The following is a 23,896-nucleotide window of genomic DNA, read 5'->3' on the forward strand; positions in this document are numbered from 1 at the left end:
TCACCATCCTACATGAATAGGAGAAAATGCAAACGGTTTTTAAAAAAAGCAGTGATTTGAGTTCATATTTCTGGTAATTAACCACTAGCTAATAACTGCAAGATTGCTTAAGCTCCATAAACAAAACAGACAAGGCTCAATAGCCCTGAGGCAGAGGGTGTGATGGAAAAAACCCCAGTGCCCGCACTGGCTTTGAATATAAAACCACTCTTCCACACCAGGTCAGTCCTTCCTTCATGACTATCCTGTCAGTCTGTCTTCTAGGCAACTCGTCTCTCTCAGCAGAGACTCCAGCCTGACAACGTGGAATTCTTTACACAATACTGAGAACAGCTGTACAAAATTTAATGCCAATGTAAAAATCTAATAGCCTTTCTGCCTATTACTCAGAGTTAAAGGGGGAAGACTAATTATAAATCATACACTTTCTATCTGGGCAATACAAAGTCAAGAGGACAGACTTTAGGAAAATTCCAGCTAAACCAGTTCATTCTTTGAAGCATTAGGTCAATTATGAACATAACAACCCTCAGTTTGAATAGCTAACTGCATATTCAGAACAAAAACATCTTTTGAAAAGCCTCTCTGTATGTGATCTATTATTAAAGGGCCTATTTGATTGGAAGTAAGTTGAGAGAGAAAACTCCCTAGTGAATCCCTAGGACAGGCTAAAACAGCTTCCTTAATAATTTTGTACATTCTCCCATTTGCTTTAAAAAAAATGATGTTTCCTATAAGCACAAAAGCTTGCAGAGGTGGGAAAAAAAGCAACCGAAAACAACAGAAACAGGTTTTGTCAGCAGGGAGAATGCTCTGTAGACAGAGATTCTTTACGGATGGCCTGTGACTCAATGGACATGGGTTTGAGTAAACTCTGGGAGCTGGTGATGGACGGGAGGCCCGGAGTGCTGCAGTCCATGGGGTCGCAAAGAGTCGACACGATGGAGCGCCTGAACTGAAGTGTCACCTTGGCTCCAGGCCATGCTGTCTCCCAGCCCTAAACCAGCCCGTGAGCTGAATGCCATCATCAATAGAGGCATACCCAGATGAGACCTTTCTCCCTCAATCCCCTGGAAGTAGCCCTCAAACCATAGAATACGCATGGCCCCTTTATTAATAAAAAAGGATGCAACCCACAAGCTTTTTTTCACTAGGAATCTCAACCACAGGACTATAGGGAAACCAGAATTATAACATTAATTCAAATTTATCTTCCTCACCCATTAAAGTAAGACACTTTCCTAGGTTCTAGACCTTAGATAGGGTCTTTTTTTTTTTTAGAGTTCACACTTGGGAAGAGGGATGATAATCAAATTATAGAGACAGGTCAAGAACAATAATAACCAGACAGAAAATAAAACAGGGAGACATGACTGAGGGTGGGGGCGGCCACTTTAGACAAGGTGAAGAACACAGCTCACCAAGGAGGCCAGGTGAGGGCCAAGACCCGAAGGACAAGTGGTTCATCATGTTCCAAGCCAAAGGAACAGCAGGGCAGAAGCCCAAAGCCTAAAGCACTTAATAGAAAAATCCTGAGATGCTAAGTGGTTGCCTCTTAAGCAATAGAGAGCATAAAAGAATGTCCTGTAGAAGGGAGAGAACCAGGGAACCTGGGAGAAAAGTAGCTGGGCTTGAGGTCCCCGAGGAAAGCAGCAAAGGTGGCTGACATCTAGTATCTCCTTTCTATTTACCCACAGGGCTAATGCTAACATGTTCAATTGGGTGAATAAAGAAACTGGCTCAGACTGGATCTGGACCAAGATCACACGGCTGGTTACCAGATAGGACAGTCTGGTTACCAGATAGGACAGTCGGCACAGAGTTCAAAGTCACTTACTGAGCCTCACCTCAGACACGGGGTCCTGCCAACAGGGCAGAGGGGTCCTCAGTCTTGGCCGAGCCCAAGGGAGCACCGTCGGCCTATTCTTCCTCCAACCCACTGCAAAAGCACTGTAACCAGTCTATGTCTTAGCTACCTAAGACGGTGAGGGTGCGGGTCATCTGGGGAACTGCCAGCCTCTCCACCTGACCCAGGGCTTTAAAGTGCCTGGCTGCTCAAAGTGCCCTCGTCTTAGTTTTCTGTTCAGCTGACTCAGCCAGAGGTAAACACCTTCACTGGCTGGACTCGAAATACACCTTCAGGAGACCCCTTAGGCACTGTGCCTCCAGCCCCAGTGACTGTGCATTCCCCCGGGGTCCCACGGCTGAGAGGGACCAAGCAACCCAGATGCCCATGGGCCACCTCCAGGAGCACACACTCTCCCTGCAGCTTTCCCAGCCATCACTCTCACGTACAAATCACAGGTCAGGGATTATCTTAGAAGGATACCTGCTCGAGTGGTGACAGTAACAGGATTTCACTTGTCATTACTCAAATACGTCAAAGTTTAGCTGAACTCTGTCCATAGTTCCTGCCCATTCCACGGGGGGGGGTGTGTGTGTGTGTGTGTGTGTGTGTGTGTGTGTGTGTGTGTGTGTGTGTGTCCGGCTCTTTGCGACCCCATGGGGGGTGTGTGGGTGTGGGTGTGTGTGTGTGTGTGGGTGTGGGTGTGTGTCCGGCTCTTTGCGACCCCATGGGGGGTGTGTGTGTGTGTGTGTGTGTGTGTGTGTGGGTGTGGGTGTGGGTGTGGGTGTGTGTCCGGCTCTTTGCGACCCCATGGGGGGTGTGTGGGTGTGGGTGTGTGTCCGGCTCTTTGCGACCCCATGGGGGGTGTGTGTGTGTGTGTGTGTGTGTGTGTGTGTGTGTGTGTGTGTGTCCGGCTCTTTGCGACCCCATGGGGTGTGTGTGTGTGTGTGTGTGTGTGTGTGTGTGTGTGTGTGTGTGTGTGTGTGTGTGTGTGTGTGTGTGTGTGTGTCCGGCTCTTTGCGACCCCATGGGGGGTGTGTGGGTGTGGGTGTGTGTCCGGCTCTTTGCAACCCCATGGGGGGTGTGTGGGTGTGGGTGTGTGTCCGGCTCTTTGCGACCCCATGGGGGGTGTGTGTGTGTGTGTGTGTGTGTGTGTGTGTGTGTGTGTGTGTGTGTGTGTGTGTGTGTGTGTGTGTCCGGCTCTTTGCGACCCCATGGGGGGTGTGTGGGTGTGGGTGTGTGTCCGGCTCTTTGCGACCCCATGGGGGGGGGGGGTGTGTGTGTGTGTGTGTGTGTGTGTGTGTGTGTGTGTGTGTCCGGCTCTTTGCGACCCCATGGGGGGTGTGTGGGTGTGGGTGTGTGTCCGGCTCTTTGCGACCCCATGGGGGGTGGGTGTGGGTGTGTGTGGGTGTGTGTGGGTGTGTGTGTGTCCGGCTCTTTGCGACCCCATGGGGGGTGGGGGTGGGTGGGGGGGTGGGGGGTGGGTGGGTGGGTGGGTGTGTGTGTGTGTGTGTCCGGCTCTTTGCGACCCCATGGGGGGTGGGGGTGGGTGGGTGTGTGTGTGGGTGGGTGGGTGGGTGGGTGTGTGTGTGTGTGTGTGTGTGTGTGTGTGTGTCCGGCTCTTTGCGACCCCATGGGGGGTGTTTGTGGGTGTGTGTGTGTGTGTGTGTGTGTGTCCGGCTCTTTGCGACCCCATGGGGTGGGGGTGGGTGGGTGGGGGTGGGTGGGGGGGTGGGGGTGGGTGGGTGGGTGGCTGTGTGTGTGTGTGTGTGTGTGTGTGTGTGTGTGTGTCCGGCTCTTTGCGACCCCATGGGGGGTGGGGGTGGGTGTGTGTGTGTGTGTGTCCGGCTCTTTGCGACCCCATGGGGGGTGGGGGTGGGTGTGTGTGTGTGTGTGTGTCCGGCTCTTTGCGACCCCATGGGGGGTGGGGGTGGGTGTGTGTGTGTGTGTGTGTGTGGGTGTGTGTGTGTGGGTGTGTCCGGCTCTTTGCGACCCCATGGGGGGTGGGGGTGGGGGTGTGTGTGTGTATGTGTGTGTGTGTGTCCGGCTCTTTGCGACCCCATGGGATCTCCAGGCAAGAATACTGGAGTGGGTAGCCTTTCCCTTCTCCAGGGGATTTTCCCAACCCAGGGACTGAACCCACTGGAGAGGATGGAGCATGGAATATGAACTTAGCTCTATTAGAGAGACCATATTATTTATCATTCAACCTAAGATACTTCAAGGAGTAAAACAGGGTGCTGTTAATAACTACTGTGTGATAAAGGGGTGTAAATCGGGACTGTCCTGGGCAACCCAGGAGTTGAGGTACCTGGAACAGGCAAAAAGGAGCAACTTTTAGAAAACAGAGATTGAGAACAGCTCTACAACCTCAGGTGATCAAGAATTTTACTATTAATCTGATTTCAAATCAAATCAAGGTTTTTTTTTTCCCCTTTGGGAGGGAGAGGAGCAGAAGGGAGGCTGCCATACCATATCATTTCCTTCCAAAACAAAAAGATACAGGAATTCCCTAGCAACCCAGCAGTTACAATTCCATGCTCTCACCGCTGAGAGCACCGGGGTTTGATCTCTGGTCAGGGAACCAAGATCCTACAAGCTGCATGGCCCAGCCAAATAAACAAAAATAAAATAAACAAAAATTTTAAAATAAAAAGATGCAAGTGCAAGAATACTAGGATCCTGTCAAAAGACCAGGATATAAGGAACACAAACCCTTTGCTCTACAATCAAGTCAAATGCTAAGATCCATTAGGAACCAGGGGACACGTCAGAAATTTAAGACTGAACATGAAAAAAAAAAAAAATAAATAAAAAAATAAAAAAAAAAGACTGAACATGAACACTGGATTGTTAAATATAGGAATAAAGCCATCATTTGCAGTGCAATATGCTTTTGGAGATGGACTTAAGAGAATTTCTGCACAAATGAAGATACAATATAGCTTTTTTACAAGCACCACCTGTTCTCTTCTTGGCTCACACCACTCTTTGAGCTGTACGTAACTCATCCTCCTCTGCCTTCCAAGGATCTCTGGCACTTGACTTTCAACATCTGAAGCTGAAACAACAGCCTCCTTCCCATTTACAAATCTGTGTTGCTTTGGACATGAAATTTTTTTTAACCTCTCTGCACCTCAGTTTCTTCAGCTGGAGGCAAAGAAAGCAGCTGCACTTGGCCAGTCTTTTATCGATACAAACGTTAATCATGGTTGTGGTAGCGTTCCACCTGGTAGTACAGAAATATGCTTAAGGTAGCAAGGTATTCTTGAAAATCCCAGTGTGTCCCTGAGTGCTCAGTGTGGCTGTGCCCACAATGAGGGGAGACCCTGCTTCTTACCTCAGTGGGAGGGAGCTGAGAGAGGAAATGGAGGGGAGGGAGGCCAGGCCTTCCACTGATAATCCTCAACCCACATCTTCAAAGATCACCAAACCTCACTGCACGTGGACTTCTGTGGAAACCAGTAAATGGGGCTGACTTTCTGAGGTGGGAGGGGGGGACAGCAGAGATAAAAAACAAAACAGAGGGACTTTCCCTGGAAACCCAGGGGTTGAAACGCCACACTTCCAGTGCAGGGGGCAGAGGTTCAATCCCTGGCTGGGGAACTAAAAATTCCACATTCCCCACCGCACAGCCAAAAGATTTAAAAAAAAATTAAAAATTTAAAAAGCTTAAAAATAAGCTACAAAATAAAACAGAACACAGAAGGCAGGGGCAGAAAGCAGAAAGAGGCCTGGGGAAGTGAGCACAGAGGAGGCAGGAAGTGTGGAGGATGACAGCTTCCTGCCTGGAGGCCGCCACCAGCCTGGAGGGGCTGCTGACCTCACTCAGGCACACGCTCCACGCGCTTGGGCCGGTGGGTTCTACCACACAGGGGGCTGCAGCAGTGCTCCCGTTCACTTCTGCCTGCCTTGACATTCTTGCCAGAATTCAGCCTAAACACGTGAGCAGGAGGAAACCACATTGTGGCTTTAAACCAGACCGGCTGTCTGTGTGGCTCTGGGCCAGCTGAATTCAACCTGTCTGTGGACACCCCCCCCCACCCCCACCCCCCCGTTCGCCTGCCACCAACTTCTCAGAGTAAGACTTTCCAGAAGAATCAGCCAGAGATGACTGGGAGTCACAGAATGGTGAGGCCGGCCTCGGGTTCACCCGCACTTTGCAGGTGGAGTTCAGTCTCACCCACAGGAGCCTCACCTACCCTCTCAGACCACTCTTTCCACACACGTTCAGTACTAGGTACTAGGTTCCTCACTTTGCTCTGCCCTTACTAGAGAGGCCAGTTCCCAGAAATCAAAAGCAACTGATTCCCTTTTTGTGTCTGTGAGCTGGCGGCTCTGCGGGATTCCTTCCGGCTGCACTTCATCCTTCCTAGAAGGGTTTCTAAGAAGGTCTCCCCCTTTACAGGAAAGGAATCCCTCCTGAGGAACGGGGCTGATGAGAAGGCGGCCCTGCGGAATTTCCCTTCAAAACAAAAACACTCAACTTACTTTCTAAGTGGCTCCTAGCAGAGAAGACCAAATCCACTCGAGAGAGGGAGGGAGGGAGGGTTTTGCAATAATCCTCACTGTCCCCATTTACTGAGGGCTTGATATGCAACAGGCACTTACCTGTACTATTAAAAATGCATTATGTTTTACAGGTGAACAGTGTTGCTCAACGAACACTTAGAACTCATATAAACGCCACCTGTGTAATCTGTGGCACTGATACGCCAACCCCTGCAGGCCCAGGCTTAAGTTTTAAGCCATCTCCCTTCTATTTAAGCAAGCTCCCAGAGTTTTTGAGCAAGCTCTGGGAGTTGATAATAGACAGGAAAGCCTGGCATGTTGCAGTCCATGGGGTCACAAAGAGTCGGACATGATTGAGCAACTGAACTGAATTTCTGTTTAAGAACTGGACAGTTGGTGGGAGAGAGAAGGAAGTAAGATAGGGAATGGTTCAGGCCAAAATGGCCGTATTTAGAAGATACCTCAAATTATAACCATTGTTGCATGTGTGCAATTTTACTTAACAGTACTGTGTACATAGTGGACAAGTAAGTTCTTAAATGAAATATCTAGTCTTTCTAGATATTTAGAAGTGTTTAATGCATTTAAAAGTAGAAGTAGTGTAATAACGCTTCTTGTAAATAACTTTTTAAAACTGATGGGAAATACTGTAATTGGAAATGGAATTGTTAAACCTCCTCTCTGAACAGAAAAAAACAAAACAGGACAGACAACTTTCTCTCTTTACAGAAAAAGAAAAATCCCTTCAGTAGAAGTTTAAAGTAGTAGCCAGTTGGGTTTATCACATAATCTGTCACATCCTCACCAACGAGGGTCTGAAAAATAAAAGCAATTTATTGGGTGAGCAACTTTATGTTCATGAGTTTTCTGTTGACAAATGTGAGATTTCCACTCAATCACCCTTATAAACTCAGTCAATCCAGGCATTCTACGTGCTCCGGATGAGGAAATATACACAGCAACACAGAGGTCATAGCCCATACTCTGGACCCAGTCACCTTGACTCAACTCTGAGCTCCTCAATGTCCTACTTTGGTAAAAGGAAGACAAAACCAGGTACAACAAGGGTTTACTATAAGGATTCAAGGACCAAGTATACCTGTCTCCGCACACAGGAAGCCCCCTTCCTCCCCAGTACCTTGTTGAATCCCAACAAGAGTGAACAAGCCAGTTGTTCTCATGCTTTGAGAGGAACTTAAAAACAGGGTGTAGATCTTGAAAATATGTAGGTTATTTTCAAGTATCGTTTGATATTGGTTTCTAACATAATTCCACAGTAATAAGAGAACAGACTCTATGATTTCAATACCTTTAGACCATGAAACTTCTGCACCTTGTTTCATGACCCTGGATATGTATCAGCGTCTCCTCGACACTGGAGAGATTTATCATCTATGGGAACTTGAGCAGAATTTGCATCCTGCTGTTGTGTGAAAATTGTATAAATCTTAACCATGTTGAACTGGTTCATAGTGCTTTTCGGGTCTGCTATATCCTACTTTTCTGTCTATTCATTCTATTAGTTTTTGAGAGTTTGACATTGAAAACTCCAACAAAAAGATCTTAATTTATCTACTTAAAAAGTAAATAAAGTGGGAGGGACCAGGTACTCAAATTTTAGGGCCAACAAGGTGAGTCAATCATATTGGTTAGAAGAGCACTGGCAAGTTTAACAGATAATTTTAGTTGCTCAGTTGGGTCCGACTCTTGGCCACCCCATGGACTATAGCCCGCCAGGCTTCTCTGTCCATGGACTTCTCCAGGCAAGACTAGTAAAGTGGATAGCCATTCTCTTCTCCAGGAGATCTTCCTGACCTGGGCATCGAACTCATTACGGAAAACACTAAAAGGGGTTTATCTTACTCAAAGAGGAAACCCACAGTAACAGCCTCATGGTAAGGAGGACAGTGTTCTCTGGCTCCATCGAAAGAAAAGTTACAGGCAAGACTTAGGGTGAAAATGTTCCACACATCACAGAGCAGACATAGCCTGGGAGAAAGACACACAGGTGTAAAAAATTAACACAGAGAAACCTCAATTACATAGTTGGGAGACCAGGAGGGGGAGCTCTCATGCCTGCAACAATATCAGAGACCAGTGGTAAGAAGTAACAATCTTTCCTTCCTGGCAAGGATTCAGCCAATGAAAAGCCATAGACGCTGTTTACTACAATAGCTCTCCAAAGTCTCCTTTCCCTCTATAAGAGTTCTCCTTCCTCCTCCTCTGGAGACTTGGAGGTGGATTCCCATGGCTGCAGACACTGAATTGCAATTCTCTGCTGTTCCCACATAAACCCATCTTTGCGGGAGAAATATCTTGACAGTCTCTTTCAGGTCAACAAAAGGAACGGAGTCAACACATTGGGGGACCCATGGATGACTCAGAAAAGCAAATTATTCACTTGACACATCTGAATGGACACTAGTCGACATCTCTCAGGCTGACCAGATGTGGAGTATAAAAACAATATCAAGATAAACCAATATCAAGAATAAACTACAGGAGTTAAATCTGTTACACTGTTTATTTCACTATAAGGACTTAGTAGCAGTAGTAGTTTAGTCGCTAAGTCGTGTCCGACTTTTGCAACCCCATGGACTGTAGCCTGCCAGGCTCCTCTGGCCATGGAATTCTCCAGGCATGAATACTGGAGTAGGTTGCCATTTCCTTCTCCAGGGGATCTTCCCAACCCAGGAATCGAACCCAGGTCTCCTGCATTGCAGGCAGATTCTTTACCGACTGAGCTATAAGGGAAGCCCAAGGACTAAGTAGTAAAATTTAATACACCTTTAGGGTGATCCTTCTGCATCTTCCTAGGAGCTGGAGTTATCGTATAAAATCACCAAAAGTAATCAAACTAAATGCCTGAGAGTACTTCCTTGGGGTTCAGTGGCTAAGATGCCACACTCCCAATGCAGGGGACCCAGGTTCAAGCCCTGGTCAGTAAATTAGATCCCATCTACCCAAACGAAGAGTTTGTATGCCCCAACTAAGATCCAACTTAGCCAAATTAATTAATTTAAAAAAATTAGATATGTGTCTAAAAAGGGGGAACAGAACAAAGCCAGAGAAAGAGCCCTGGAGAGCTTACCCAGACTCCATCAACAACATGTGGATTTTTGACTGTTAATGAAGAACAACAAGATTCATACAAGTGGTATTCTGAAAATGGTGCAAAGAATCCTAGTTTGAAATTAAACATTTCTATGTATTCACAATTGATAGTTACTGAGGACCTAACAGAACCAACCTCCTTAAACCATCTCAGCACTCAGCTAGTTCACATCCCCCTCATGACATCAGCTTCTCTGACAAGAGTCTCTGGAGAGTCTGTCTTGACACCAATGGCAGTTTCCACATCCACACTCCCTTTGCAAGCAGAGAGTTCACTGATGAGGCGTGGTCAGTGTCAGGGGAGTTACAATTCAAGGCAAAATGGTTGTCTGAGGATGACTTACAAATAGCTGAGAAAAGAGAAGCGAAAGGCAAAGGAGAAAAGGAAAGATATATGTCCATCTGAAGGCAGAGTTCCACAGAATATCAGGGAGAGATAAGAAAACATTCCTAAGTGATCAATTGCAAAAAATAGAGGAAAAACAATAGACTGGGAAAGACTAGAGATCTCTTCAAGAAAATTAGAGATACTAAGGGAACATTTCATGCAAAGATGGGCTCAATAAAGGACAAAAGCAGTATGGACCTTAAAGAAGTGGAAGAAGTCAGTTTTCATTCCAATCCCAAAGAAAGGCAATGTCAAAGAATGTTCAAACTACCGCACAACTGCACTCATCTCTCCCGCTGCAAAGTAATGCTCAAAATTCTCCAAGCCAGGCTTGAACAGTACACGAACCGAGAACTTCCAGGTGTTCAAGTTGGATTTAGAAAACGCAGAGGAACCAGAGATAAAGTTGCCAACATCCGTTGGATCATCAAAAAAGCAAGAGTTCCAGAAGAACACCTACTTCTGTTTCACTGACTACACCAAAACCTTTTCACAACAAACTGTGGAAAGTTCTTCAAGAGATGGGACTACCAGACCACCTGACCTGCCTCTTGAGAAATCTGTATGCAGGTCAGGAAGCAACAGTTAGAACCAGACATGGAACAATTGACTGGTTCCAAATTAGAAAAGGATCATGACAAGGCTATATATTGTCACTTATATGCAGAGTACATCATGCAAAATGCTAAGCTGGATGAAGCACAAGCTGGAAACAAGACTACCAGGAGAGAGATCAATAACCTCAGATATGCAGATGACACCACCCTTATGGCAGAAAGCTGCCGGGACCCTACCCCTAACAAGGCCATAAGGGAGAAAACCTGACGGGCAAGGCGGATCAGGTTTTCAGGGGTTTTTGAAAAGGCCAGCTCACGAGATCCCACCCATGACAAGGTCACAAGGAGAAAGCCTGGCAGGCAAGGCAGATCAGGTTTTCAGGGATTTCGAAAAGCTGCCCCCGGCTCTCACCTTAAAGATAATCTTTCTGATGCATGCCTCAATGGACTACTCCCTAATTTCTCTGACACAGGCAGGAAGGCCTTCCCCGATCTCTTCCCAAATAAGAATCAATTTAGAACTTTAATCAATAAGTTTCCCAGGTGGTGGTATTTTATGAGATTATTCAGGGTGAAAGGAGTGTTTTAATTTAAACTCCTTTGCTGGTAGTTTGTTAGCCAAATGCATTTATGCCCTTGGTACTAATATGCATGATTGCTTATAATATCCTAATCATAAAATAGCATAAAGAACCTGATTATATAAAAAGCCCTAATAGACACAGAGCCCTTTTAAGGGGTAAAGGAGTCCTATTAGAAAACATAAGAAAATTATTCTATAGGTGGTTATTGGGTTGTGATTTGTTTGCTGTGTTTTGCTTGCTGTATTTTTGCCTTTAATGTGCTAAAGTTGTGTTATAAAAACCATTGTTAATATAGTTAAAGATCTAGAGAAATAAGGACTTAGCCCTAGTGTGGTAACAATGAGATGGTTGTTGTCAGTCAGGAGTGCTAGGCAGAAGCTGCCTCACTGAAGCCGCAGAGTCAGTGTGGGGTAAACTTCTTAAATAAACGCAACTGACCACTTCTGCAGAAGGATTAATTTTTGTGTTAACAAGGTTATACTTCTACTCTGTGCTGTTGCCCTATGAGACCGCTACCTTTCAGTGAAGGTCACCATAGGAGCAGAAAATAGGTTTACATTCACCTGACTTGCATAAAATGTTAATAGGCCCCCAGGCCAGAAGATAATGTACAAGACCCTCATAAACAAAGAAGTATGCAGAAAACACCCTGGTTTCGTGAAGGACAAGCTGATGTAATGTTAAACTATCTTCCCCTTAGAAATGTACTAACTTAGGGTATAAAAGCTATGGTAAAAAATAAAGCATTGCCAGACTCTTCCAGACTCGCTGCACCCCCGTCTGGTGTCTCTCTCTCTCTCTCACGCCTGAGGGTACCCCCTGGATCCTGCTGGGGCTGGACCCCGGCAGAAAGCAAAGAGGAACTAAAGAGCCTCTTGATGAAAGTGAAAAAGGAGAGTGAAAAAGCTGGCTTAAAACTCAACATTCAAAAAAGAGATCATGGCATCTGGTCCCATCACTTCATGGCAAATAGATGGAGAAACAGTGGAAACAGTGGCAGACTTTATTTTTGGGGGCTCAAAAATCACTTAAGATAGTGACTGCAGCCATGACATTAAAAGATGCTTACTCCTTAGAAGAAGAGCTATGACCAACCTAGACAGCATATTAAAAAGCAGAGACGTTACTTTGCTGACAAAGGTCCATATAGTCAAAGCTATGGTTTTTTTCAGTAGTCATGTTTGGATGTGAGAGTTGGACCATAAAGAAAACTGAGCACCAAAGAACTGATGCTGTTGAACTGTGGTATTAGAGAAGACTCTTCAGAGTCCCTTGGACAGCACGGAGATCAAACAGTCAATCCAAAAAGAAATCAGTCCTGAATATTCATTGAAAGGACTGATGTTGAAGCTGAAGCTCTAACACTTTAGCCACCTGATGTGAAGAGTCAACTCATTAGAAAAGACCCTGATGCTGGGAAAGACTGAAGGCAGGAGAAGGGGACGACAGAGGATGAGATGGTTCAATGGCATTCCTGACTCAATAGACATGAGTTTGAGCAAACTCTGCGATATGATGGACAGGGAAGCCTGGTGTGCTACAGTCCATGGGGTCGCAAAGAGTCAGACACAACTGAGCAATTGAACTGACTGATGGGACAAGTGCATCTGGTCCAAGATCCTACTCAACCCTCATCTCTGTGGATAGGTCCTGTACTAACCCTCAACCTGCTGGCCTCTGGGATGAAGGTGGTAGAGAAATGCAGAGCACACCCAGAGGGCTGAATTGCAGGACAGCAGGGACATCACCAGGGAGTCTCAGCAGACTGGACAATCCAGTCCCCAGCTGGACATGGTTCATTAACAAGTGCTCCTTATTTCCAATAATGGGGATGAGCAAGAATTATTCAATAAACCATGGAAAATGGGCTGTTTCGGGAAAAAATGAAATTCTAGCTGGCTTTATTGTTAGAAATGAAACAAGATTAAAATAAAATGCTTACAGAGATTTAAATGATGGCTGGGATTTTACAAAGACATATTATAAAAGCAACAGGAGAAACCAAAAAGAAAAGCTTGATATTCTTAATAACATATAATTTAAAACCTCTAAATTCAGAGAAATGAAAATTTGTAAAATTATAAGTGCTGTCTTACAAGTTATTTAAAAAAAAATCTATTTATTAATACACAATTCAAAAAAAAAAAGTCAATAGGCACCAAAAAAATGTTCCATTTTTACAAATCAAACAAATTGAAATTAAAAGTGTTTGATATTATCGGACTTCCTGGGGGTGCAGTGGTTAAGACACTACTCTTCCACTGCCAAGGGGCACAGGTTCCATCCCCAGCCAGGGAACTAAGATCCTGGATGCCTCATGGCAGGGGCCAAAAACCAAAAACTGTTTGATATTAACCTTAGACCTAAAAGAATTAATTTAGGTATTCAAAGTTGATACTTAAATAAGCTCACAAACAGCTGTGAAGAGGGCAAATTGGTTTGAACCTTATGGAAAACAATTTGGCCTTTCACTGGTCATTTTACATCTGAGAATATAGAAAAACAAAAGATGCACCACAATACAAGGTCATGGATATTCATCACATCATAATCAGCAATAAACTGTGATAAACAAAAGTGAAAGACTGCATAAATTGCAATTAAATACCATGTTTTAAAGATTTGTATTAAATGTTAACCATAGAAAATTAAAAAGGCTTCAAGATTCAAAACTATTTTGTTTTATACAAAAGATGAATATGGATAAGCAGGTGTGCATAAAAATTTCTAGGGGAAAGACTAAGAATCAAAATATCAGTAAGTGTGCTTGGCTAATAAAAACAAATCCTTATTCCTCTTTTCTTGCTTTATAGTTTTAAATTTCTTACAAATAGAAAAAAAAGTATATTCTACAAAATCCACAACAATTACCAACACCCATATTGGTAAAAGTCACCAATATCCACATCCTTATACCCTACCTGCAAACTGCTAAGAAACACTAAACCACAGATGAAATTTAATGTATATACCCAATAAGAACATGAAAACTCGATTTTTCTCTGCAAGGTGGGCCTTCTCTCTGGGCAAAACTTCCTAGCTGGGCTCAGTTCATCATTCCCTTGGTAGCGAAGTTGGGTACAGAAGGAAATCACTAAGGTACCTCAGGCTTTGAACAAAAGACGGCTATTATGGTCAACAACTAAGTCTGCCAACTCTGAACCCCCTCTCCTCGGGATCATCATTCCTCACCAAGGATGGAACCCGCCCCGCCCTGAACTACAAGAGCAGAGTCTTAACCACTGGTCTGCCAGAAGTCTGGACCCCTTTTTAAAAGATTATACTGAAGTAACAATGCCAGTGTGAGGGGTGGCTTAAAGCAGTTGCCAGAAAAAAATTTAAAAAGCAGTTGCCAGCATCAACCTGCCACCAGAATCACCTGGAACGCTTCTTTAAACCTCATCCCCAGGGCTTCCAATTTTACAGAACTGATCTAGAATGAGTGCAGGAAAAGTGCATTTCTAACAGGCTCCCAGGTCCATACAGTCAAAGCTATGGTTTTTCCAGCAGTCATGTATGGTTATGAGAGTTGGACCATGAAGAAGGCTGAGCACCGAAGAATTGATGCTTTTGAACTGTGGTGTTGAAGAAGACTCTTCAGAGTCCCTTGGACTGCAAGGAAGATCAAACCAATCCATCCTAAAGGAAATCAATCCTGAATATTCTCTGGAAGGACTGATGGTGAAACTGAAGCTCCAATACTCTGGCCACCTGATGTGAAGAGCTGACTCATCAGAAAAGACCCTGATGCTGGGAAAGATGGAAGGCAGGAGGAGACAGGGACGACAGAGGATGAGATGGTTGGATGGCATCACGGCCCTGATGGACATGAGTTTGAGCAAACTGCGGGAGATGATGAAGGACAGGGAAGCCTGGTGTGCTGCAGTTCATGGGGTCACAGAGTCGGACACAACTGAGCGAATGAACAACAGGCTCCCAGGTGAGGAGGACGCTGCAGGTCTGAGAGCTGTACTTTGAGAACAGCCTCCCTAAAGCTTGATTATACATGTTTCACATGCATCATTTCCCACAGCAAGAACCTGAATTGTCTACAAGAACAAAGGTGTGTTTGGAATCACCTTCTTTATGCATTTTGGAACAAGTAAGCATACCAACAGAAACAGTTACACACAGCTTACAACAGTTACAGGTTAAACAGTTATAACAGTTAACAGAACTGCAGTTACCCACACAGGAATCACAGGCTCAGAAGTCAGACTGCCTAGTCCAGGATCCCACTTCACCACTTACTCACCATGTGATGTAGGCAACTTCCTCAACCTCTGCTTCAGTACCTTCAGCTGTAAAAGATAATAGCTCCATCTGCTCCCACAGGAAAACTGGAAATGGGTGCCTACCACAATCAATGAGAGGTCCTCACCTTCCATTTCCATGCATATATTTTTAAAATCCACAAAAACGGTCTTGGAGAGTTCCTTGCCCTGCCTGCCCTGCCTGAAGTTATAGGAACAACCACATACCACTTCTCTGAAGGCTAGAGATCTGGACAAGACCCCACAGGCTTCAGGGCCCCCAAGCCCAGAGTGGTCCTCAAAGATGGAAGGGTAAATAAATATTAACAACAGGGAAAGCGGTTGGTCAAAATACCTACGCCGGTCGTCGCTGTGTCCCAGGCAAAAGCAAAACATGTTCAAGAATAGTGTCCCCATTCATTACATAAAAATTGTTTCTTTACCCACTACAAATTTGCCTTAATTAGGTACCAGACGCACACAGACAGAGGGAGGGAGGGATAGAGACAGGGTCACAGAGAGAGAGAGAGCCGGGTGCAACTAGCCGGCAGATGTAACATAAGGAACATGGTTAAAAGTGGGGACATTATTGGAAGCCGGCAATTGGTCCAGGGCTTTAATTACATAAAGAAAGCTGCTCATAAGCTGCTTGCTTAAGGAGAAAAAAAAACGGAAAAAAAAAAGTGCAGTTCTAGTTCAAAGGAGCGAATTCCCAGCGGGGAGGAGGGGGGTGGTCCGCTCCTTTCTCCGGCTGGGCGGTGACTCCCCTTGGGCAGCCTCCGTTCTCCGCCTCCCCGCCTCCGGCTCCAGCTGCTCCCCCCGGCTCCGGGAACCGGAGGCTGCCGGAGCGGCGAGCAAATATACTGGGACAGCCGGCGACCCCGCGACCACGTCCCCCTCCTCGGCCTGCTCCCCCTACTCCCGCAAGCCGCCAAACCGGCGCGGACCACGCGGCCGGCGCGGGGCGGCCCCACCGGCGGCAAGAAGCCGGGCGGCCTGGGGGAGAGCGGAAAGCGCCTCTGCCCCCGAAAGGCGAAGGCGGCATCAGGTACCCGCCCCACGGCGGCGGGGGTATCCCAGCCCAGGCGGGGCGCTCACCAGAAGAACACGCGCGAGCAGAGGTTCGCGTTCCGCAGCGGGTTGGGTTTCACCTCCGGGTACACCGGTTGCATCTTGCCGGCCGCGGCGAGCGCGATTTGGGATCCAACCGCTGGGGCGTTGGTGCCGCCTGCTGCTCCGGGAGGTGTTGGCCGGGATGCTGGATTTCAGGCCGCCGCGGCGGTCCGCACAGCGGCAGCCGGAGAACCACCGGCTTCCGGAAGCCGAGCGCCTGCGGCCCGCCGGGTCCCCGCCTCCGGAGGCCGCGCCGCCTCCCGGGCCCGCCTGGAGGACGCCGGCAACGCTCCGCAGCCGGATCGCCGGGAGCCCAGAGCCACAGGCCGCGAGCGGGGGCGGCGGCGGCGCGAAACGTTGGCCGGGGCTGAGGTTGCCCGGAGGCGGCCGAAGGTGGGAGGCGAAGGGAGGGTAAACGGACCGCCCGGCACTCGGGGCTCAGAGCCTAGGCGTCCACGTGCTCGCACCTGGCTGCGAACGCGGCCTTAGTTATTGCTCCCTGCCCGGGCACCGCCCCCTCCCCCAAGAACGTGGAGAGGGGAGGTGCGGTATCTGCCCGCCCCCGCTGCTCGGAAACGCCCCCTCGGCTGCAGTTTTTGCAAATATCCTGAAAAAAGCTGGCAGAAGGAGTGTACAGTTGGCGCTCCAGGCATCCTGTCCTCTTGGGACCAAACTACGGTCCTCTGGGAAGTCCTCCGACGTACGGCCAAGCCTTTGACGTCGGACAACTGCAGGGTTTAGCACAGATTGTGTTTGCAGAGCGCCAAGAGCCAAAGAAAAGTAACAGGATTCGAAGAGCTCAAAACGATTTTGGAAGATGAGTAGATGTTGCCACTGGGGACAGGCTGTTGGCATCTCGTGTTGCTGCATTGTGTAGGGACCTCTGCGAGCGTTTTGCTGCCCTTTTAGATTGGGAGGGATTCCCAGATGGCCCTATTGGTGAAGAAACCGCCTGCCAAAGCAGGAAACCTAAGAGACCGGGCGGGGGATGGGAGTTCGATCCCTGGGTGGGGGAGATCCTCTGGTGGCGGGCATAGCAACCCAGGTGCTCCCAATTCGCCAGTATTCTTGCCTGGAGAATCCCCACGGACAGAGGAGCCTGGGGGGCTACAGGCCTTACCGTCGTACACGGTCGGACAGGACTGAAGCACACGCTTATATTGGGAAAGGGAATCTGCAGAGAGAGAGGGTCACTTATGATTTCTTTCATCCTGTACCAGTTCCTGGTGGACTAACAGTGACATATGTCACGAAACATCAAGTTGGTTCGCATTTCTGGGGACCTGACCTAACTTTTAACTATGTTGTTGTTTAGTCGCAAAGTTGGGTCTGACTCTTGTGCTTCCTAGACTGTAGCCAGCCCTCCAGAAACTCCTCTGTCAATGGGCTTTACCCAGGCAAGATTACTGGAGTGAGTTGCCATTCCCTTCAGGGGATCGTCAGGATCCAGGTCTCCTGCATTGGCAGGCCGATTGTTTACCACTGAGTCACCTGGAAAGCCATCTTCTAACTATAAGGATGCCCTAATTAAGTACATATTATCATCCCTATTTCACAGATGAGGCTTAAGGACAGAACTTGTCCAAGGTCTTAAAAATCAATAAATGATGAATTCTGATTTGGATGCATAGTTCAGCCTGGTCTGGTGGATGGACAGTGTGTGTGGACAGGTATCTAGAATACACTGAATGAATAATTTGGACCGAATGAACAAAAACTTTGACTCCCACTAAGTGTTTAGTTATTTGTGTGACCTTCTTACCAGCTCAGCAGTTTCTGGTCCCTTCCACCCTAAATGAAGAAAGATCAAAGTTCTTGGTACTTATAACAAGATCACTTTGATAATTTCCCACGTACTTTGACTAAAATCATGTTTGTTATTAATAATGACTTAGCACAACTTTGTAAACCAACAATGTGTGCACGTGTGCTAAGTCGCTTCAGTTGGGTCCCATACTTCAATTTAAAAACAACAACAACAACAACAAAAACAGCTTTTAGCTTCAGTTATTCAGGTTGAATAAGTTTGTAACCCAGCAAAACTGCTGCAGGGGCCTCCTGAGCACAAAAGCCTTTCTTTTTTTTATCCCCCATTTCTAATTTGTTAGATAACAAACTTCAGACTTCTAAACCTCCTTGTTCCAAAAAGCAAATTCAAATAGTTGCTGATAGAAACAAAGGAGGAAACCAAAGTGCAGTGGTTAAAGCAGGATCCTGGTTCCTCCTCAAGGAATAAACATAACAATATCTTTGAGTTCTTCCATAAGAACTAAGCCCCCACCCCCCACCCACCCATGAAGATGGTTACTTTAGGCTGAGCACAGGATTCCTGGAGCACTGCTCTGTTAGGTCACCAGCAACCAATCAGAAGAAAGTCACTCATCCTGCAGCCCTCACCCCAAATTTTGCCTATAGAAATGTCAACCCCAAAATCATCTGGGAGTTTGGGGTTTTTGAGTGTGAGCCGTCCATCTCTGTCTATGTCAGTTTTTCGGTTTTCATGAAACAACCATCTCTCTGCCATAGTGACACTTCTTGATCCATTTGGGGGTTTTTCTTGTGTTTTCCTGCATTGTCTAAAATAAATGAATGGAAAATGGAGAAAATAGTATGCTACATTAACATTAACAATGCAGTTAATGCAAACATAGAGCGTGAAATAGAAGGAAGGAGATGCCTCTTCAGTCTGGTTTGGATGCATATTGGAAGTGAGCTGGTTCATTATATGCTTAATTTTAAACAAAAAAGGAATTTTTTTGAATTTGTGAAATGTCTATAACAGCTTTATTCGTAACTCCCAAAATTTGGAAATAACCAAGATGCCCTTCAGTAAATGAATGGATAAATAAATTGGCCCAGCCAGACAATGGAATATTATTTGACACAAAAAGAACATGCATGTACCAAACCATGAATGCAAGGGAGGAAACAATGCTTACTACTAAGTGAAAGAGGCGCAAGTGGCAGATAACCCCCTGCCAATGCAGGAGACATAAGAGATGTAAGTTCGATCCCTGGATCAGGAAGATCCCCTGGAGGAGAGCAAGGCAACCCACTACAGTATTCTTGTCTGGAGAATCCCATGGACAGAGGAACCTGGTGGGCTACAGTCCATAGGGCCCAAAGAGTAAGACATGGCTGAAACGACTTGTTAAGTGAAAATTCAATCTGAAAAGGCTACATACTGTGTAATGCTAACTATATGACTGCGGGGAGCCGGCCTGACTGCTCAGGCCCCTTCTCGGCCCTGAGAGAGATCAAAAGGTCCCTCTCTGTCCCGCCACCCCTGATTTGTTAAAGTGCAAATTGGCCTTTCTCACCTCCCTCAAGGAAATCGCTGCAGCCACCATTTGCCCATTTTCCTGACTCTGATAAGATTATCGGGCTCCTGTGAATGGCTTATGTCTAGGTAGTCTTTACCTGATTGTAAGACGCTGGTGCCATGCCCTGCTGGAGTTAAGATAAACTCCTAAAACTAGTATCTGCAGTTCTGCACGTATACAAGTCTTTGATCTAAAATTTGGTGAATCCTGTTAGTATATATATGTATGTTACGCCTCAATAAAGTCGTCGGAATCAGTCACAAGCTGACTCCGTCCCTCTCAACCCCATCTTTCTTAGTCTTTTATTTCTCAGGTGCACTGGTGATTGCGTCCTTGACCTGTTCATCTAGCCGGCAGGCCCGGCATATGACCAAAAAAGCAAACCGCGGATATAATAAAAAGATCAATGGTTGCCAGAGGTTCGAGATGGCAATGAGGGATGAATGGTGATGCACAGAGGAATTTTGGACAATAAAAATACCTTGTATCATTCAATAATGATGAAAATGTCATTATATATTTTTCCGAAACCAATCAAGAAAATTAGAAGGGCAGATTTATCTTTTCTCATGTCAACTGTTTAAAATACAGTATATAACATTACCAAAGTTATCATCATAATCTGGTTTAAAATTATCATCAGTTTCATTTTTTCTTCATTAAAAATTATTTGATCTATTAAATATTAAGCCAGAATAAATACAACTTGAGGTAAGAAAGATATTTATAAAATTAATTGGTATTGTATAGTGTTAATGTTTAATCTTTGTTTTCAATAGTCATAGATAGGCTCAGACAGTAAAGAATCTGCCTGCAATGCAGAAGACCTGGATTCCCTCCCTGGGTCGGGAAGATCCCCTGGAGGAGTGCATGGCAACCCACTCTAGTATTCTTGCCTGGAGAATCCCATGCACAGAGGAGCCTGGTCAGCTCCAGTCCATGGGATCACAAAGAATCAGACACAACTGGGAGACTAAGCACAGCACAGATATATAACATTCAGGGATTTAAAAGCAGAAGCACTCTTCCCAAACATAATAAACTGAACAATTATTTTTGTTTTCTGAACAGACTTCCTTTCATTCCTTTTAGATATGAGCTCTCAGGGAAGCTGTAAGTGTAAAAGTAGCAAATTGCATCTAAATGAAATGTATATTGTTCCCTGGTAGCCCAGTGGCTGGGACTCTGAGCTCCCAATGCAGCAGACCAAGGTTGATCCCTGGTCAGGTAACTATCCCCCGTGCCACAACTAAGACTGACCACAGCCAAATAAATAAATAAAAAGAATTGTATATTTCATACCCTCATACAGCTTCAGTCAGTCAGTTCAGTCATTCAGTCATGTCTGAGTCTTGCTACCCCATGGATTGCAGCATGCCAGGCTTCCTTGTCCATTACCAACTCCCAGAGTTTGCTCAAACTCATGTCCATCAAGTTGGTGATGCCATCCAACCATCTCATCCTCTGTCATCCCCTTCTCCTTCTGCCTTCAATCTTTCCTAGCATCAGGGTCTTTTCCAGTGAGTCAGTTCTTCGCATCAGTGGAAGTTTCAGCTTCAACATCAGTCCTTCCAATGAACACCCAGGACTGATCTCTTTTAGGATGGACTGGTTGGATCTCCTTGCAGTCCAAGGGACTCTGAAGAGTCTTCTTCAACACCACAGTTGAAAAACATCAATTCTTCGGTGCTTAGCTTTCTTTATAGTCCAGCTCTCTCATAGAGCTTACAACTGAGCAATTTCCATCCTTAGAGTCCAAACTTTGAGTGAAGACTTTCATTACAATGTAAATAATGGAAATAAAGTTCACTGTGTTCCAATATTAAAACAAAAAAATGTTGTTGGCAAAGTGATACCTGCTTTTTGTTTTTCTTTCTTTTAAAATATGGAACGCTTCACGAATTTGCGTGTCATCCTTGCGCAGGGGCCATGCTAATCTTCTCTGTATGTTCCAATTTTAGTATATGTGCTGCCGAAGCGAGCACTGATACCTGCTTTTTAATTCACTAAGTTTGTCGTAGATTTTCTTCTAAGCAGCAAGCATCTTTTAATTTCATGACTGCAGTCACCGTCCACAGTGACTTTGGAGCCCAAAAAAATAAAATCTGTCACTGCTTCCCCTTTTTCCCTTCTATTTTCCATGAAGTGATGGAACTGGATGCCAAGATCTTAATTTTTTTAATATTGAGTTTCAAGCCAGCTTTTTCACTTTCCTCTTTCACCCTCATCAAGAGGTTCTTTAGTTCCTCTTCAGTTTCTGCCATTTGAGTGTATCATCTGCATATCTGAGGTTGTTGATATGTCTCTCTGCAATCCTTATTTTGGCTTGAGAGAGGCTTCTGAGAGGTTAGTAATTTGAAGACAGAAGAGTAACAATTACATCTGGCAAAGATGAGGTATTTGTTGACTTAGCAAAAGCAGTATTTTAAAGAGAGTGGTAGAAACCCTATAAGATGTGTGGAGCAGAGAATGGTGTGTGAAAGTGTGGAGACAATGGTTGTACATAGCTCCTGTGAGAAATTTTGCTCTAAGGAGGAACAGAAAATAGAAGAAGTAACTACAGACTTATGGACATGGGGAGAGGGAGGAGTGGGTGAGATGTGTGGAGAGAGTAACATGGAAATTTACATTACCATATGTAAAAGTGTTGGAGAAGACTCTTGAGAGTCCCTTGGACTGCAAGGAGATCAAACCAGTCAGTCCCAAAGGAAATCAGTCCTGAATATTCATTGGAAGGACTGATGCTGAAGCTGAAACTCCAATAATTTGGCCACCTGATGCGAAAAAATAGCTTATTGGAAAAGACCCTGATGCTGGGAAAGACTGAAGCAGGAGGAGAAGAGGACGACAGAGGATGAGATGATTGGATGGTATCACCAACTCAATGGACATGAGTTTGAGCAAGCTCTGGGAGTTGGTGATGTATCAGGAAAGCCTGGTGTGCTGCAATCCATGGGATAGCAAAGAGTCAGACAGTGCTGAATGACTGAACTGATATAAAATAGATCACTAATGGGAATTTGCTGTATGTCTCAGGGAACTCAAACGGGGACTCTGTATCAACCTAGAGGGGTAGGATGGGGAGGGAGATGGGAGGGAGATTCAAGAGGGAAGGGACATATGTACACCTATGGCTGATTCATGTTGATGTTTGACAGAAGACAACAAAATTCTGTAAAGTAATTATCCTTCAATTAAAAAATAAATTTAAAAAAAGAAAAAGAGGTAATTATAGGAGTGCAACCTTTGGAGAGGCACCCATCCACACTATAGACTGTTCTATAGCCAACTTTTAAGTAACATGAGTGAGTTGATGTTGTCAGCATCTGCCCATAAGTCCTGTGTGTGTGTGTGCGCGCACCCAGTTGTGTCTGACTCTTTGCAGTCCCATGGACTAATAGCCTGCTGGGATCCTCTGTCCATGGAATACTGGAGTGAGTTGCCATTTCCTTCTCCAGAGGATCTTCCTGACCCAGGGACTATACCCACACCTCTTGCAGCTCCTGCATTGGCAGGCAGACTCTTTACCACTGAGCCACCAGGGAAGCCCATGTGTAAGGCACTCTAGAAAATTACAAACCCTGTGGAGGTGGTGTGGGAACCCTGATTTATAACAAGTCCATAAGAAACAATCAACAACCTGGAGTAAGGATTGGTTTCAGAATTTGGAAAGAAGGGGCAGACTTGTGGACCGAGCCCTTAACTACCAGGTCTGACACTAACTCCAGGTAGACTGTGTTAAATTGGAGGACACTGTTGGTTTCTGGAGAATTGGTTAGTGTGGGGAAAAAATCCACCATTTGGTGGCCAGAAGTATTGAAAGTCACCAAATGACAAATACTCTGAAATGGAGAGGATGTTGTGGGACCCTTTCCATGTCCCTCATTTGTTGTTTGCAGAAAAAAGACTTCAGCCACCTAGACCTTCCTCAATACCAAAGAGCAGGTGCCAACAGTTATTATTCCGGGAAGTAAGGGAATGCAAAAACACAGAAGGAACAATCAAGAAACCATAATGCAGAGATTAAAGCAGAAGCCCGGTTCCTCCTCAAGGAATATACATAACGATATCTTTGAGTTCTTCTAGGGGAATTAGGGCCCCCATCCAAGTGGAGGATGGCTGCTTCTGGCTGAAGCCAAGATCCCTGGAGCACCTTCCTGTTACCTCACCACCAACCAATCAGAAGAAAGTCATACCACCTGCAGC

At 45.7% G+C, this 23,896-nt stretch overlaps 1 protein-coding gene and 1 non-coding gene across 4 annotated transcripts in view; both read right to left on the bottom strand.

Moving 5' to 3' along the window:
• Positions 1–16,571, bottom strand: part of LOC122686616 (ATP-binding cassette sub-family C member 4) — a 189,114-nt gene extending 172,543 nt beyond the window's left edge. For 2 of the 3 annotated variants that reach the window (XM_043891782.1, XM_043891780.1), the window contains exon 1: positions 16,353–16,571. In XM_043891782.1, the coding sequence (XP_043747717.1) occupies positions 16,353–16,426 (74 nt within the window). In that variant the 5' untranslated portion in view covers positions 16,427–16,571. Of the gene's footprint in view, positions 1–15,256; positions 15,822–16,352 lie in introns of those variants that run through there. The other variant, XM_043891781.1, reaches the window with a different exon arrangement.
• Positions 16,572–21,569: 4,998 nt separating this feature from the next.
• LOC122687115 lies at positions 21,570–21,675 on the bottom strand. The gene has a single exon (XR_006339018.1). It is a non-coding gene; the product is annotated as a U6 spliceosomal RNA (small nuclear RNA).
• Positions 21,676–23,896: the final 2,221 nt, after the last annotated feature.

The sequence above is a fragment of the Cervus elaphus genome, chromosome 30 (genome assembly GCF_910594005.1).
Source record: "Cervus elaphus chromosome 30, mCerEla1.1, whole genome shotgun sequence".
Lineage (NCBI taxonomy): Eukaryota > Metazoa > Chordata > Mammalia > Artiodactyla > Cervidae > Cervus > Cervus elaphus.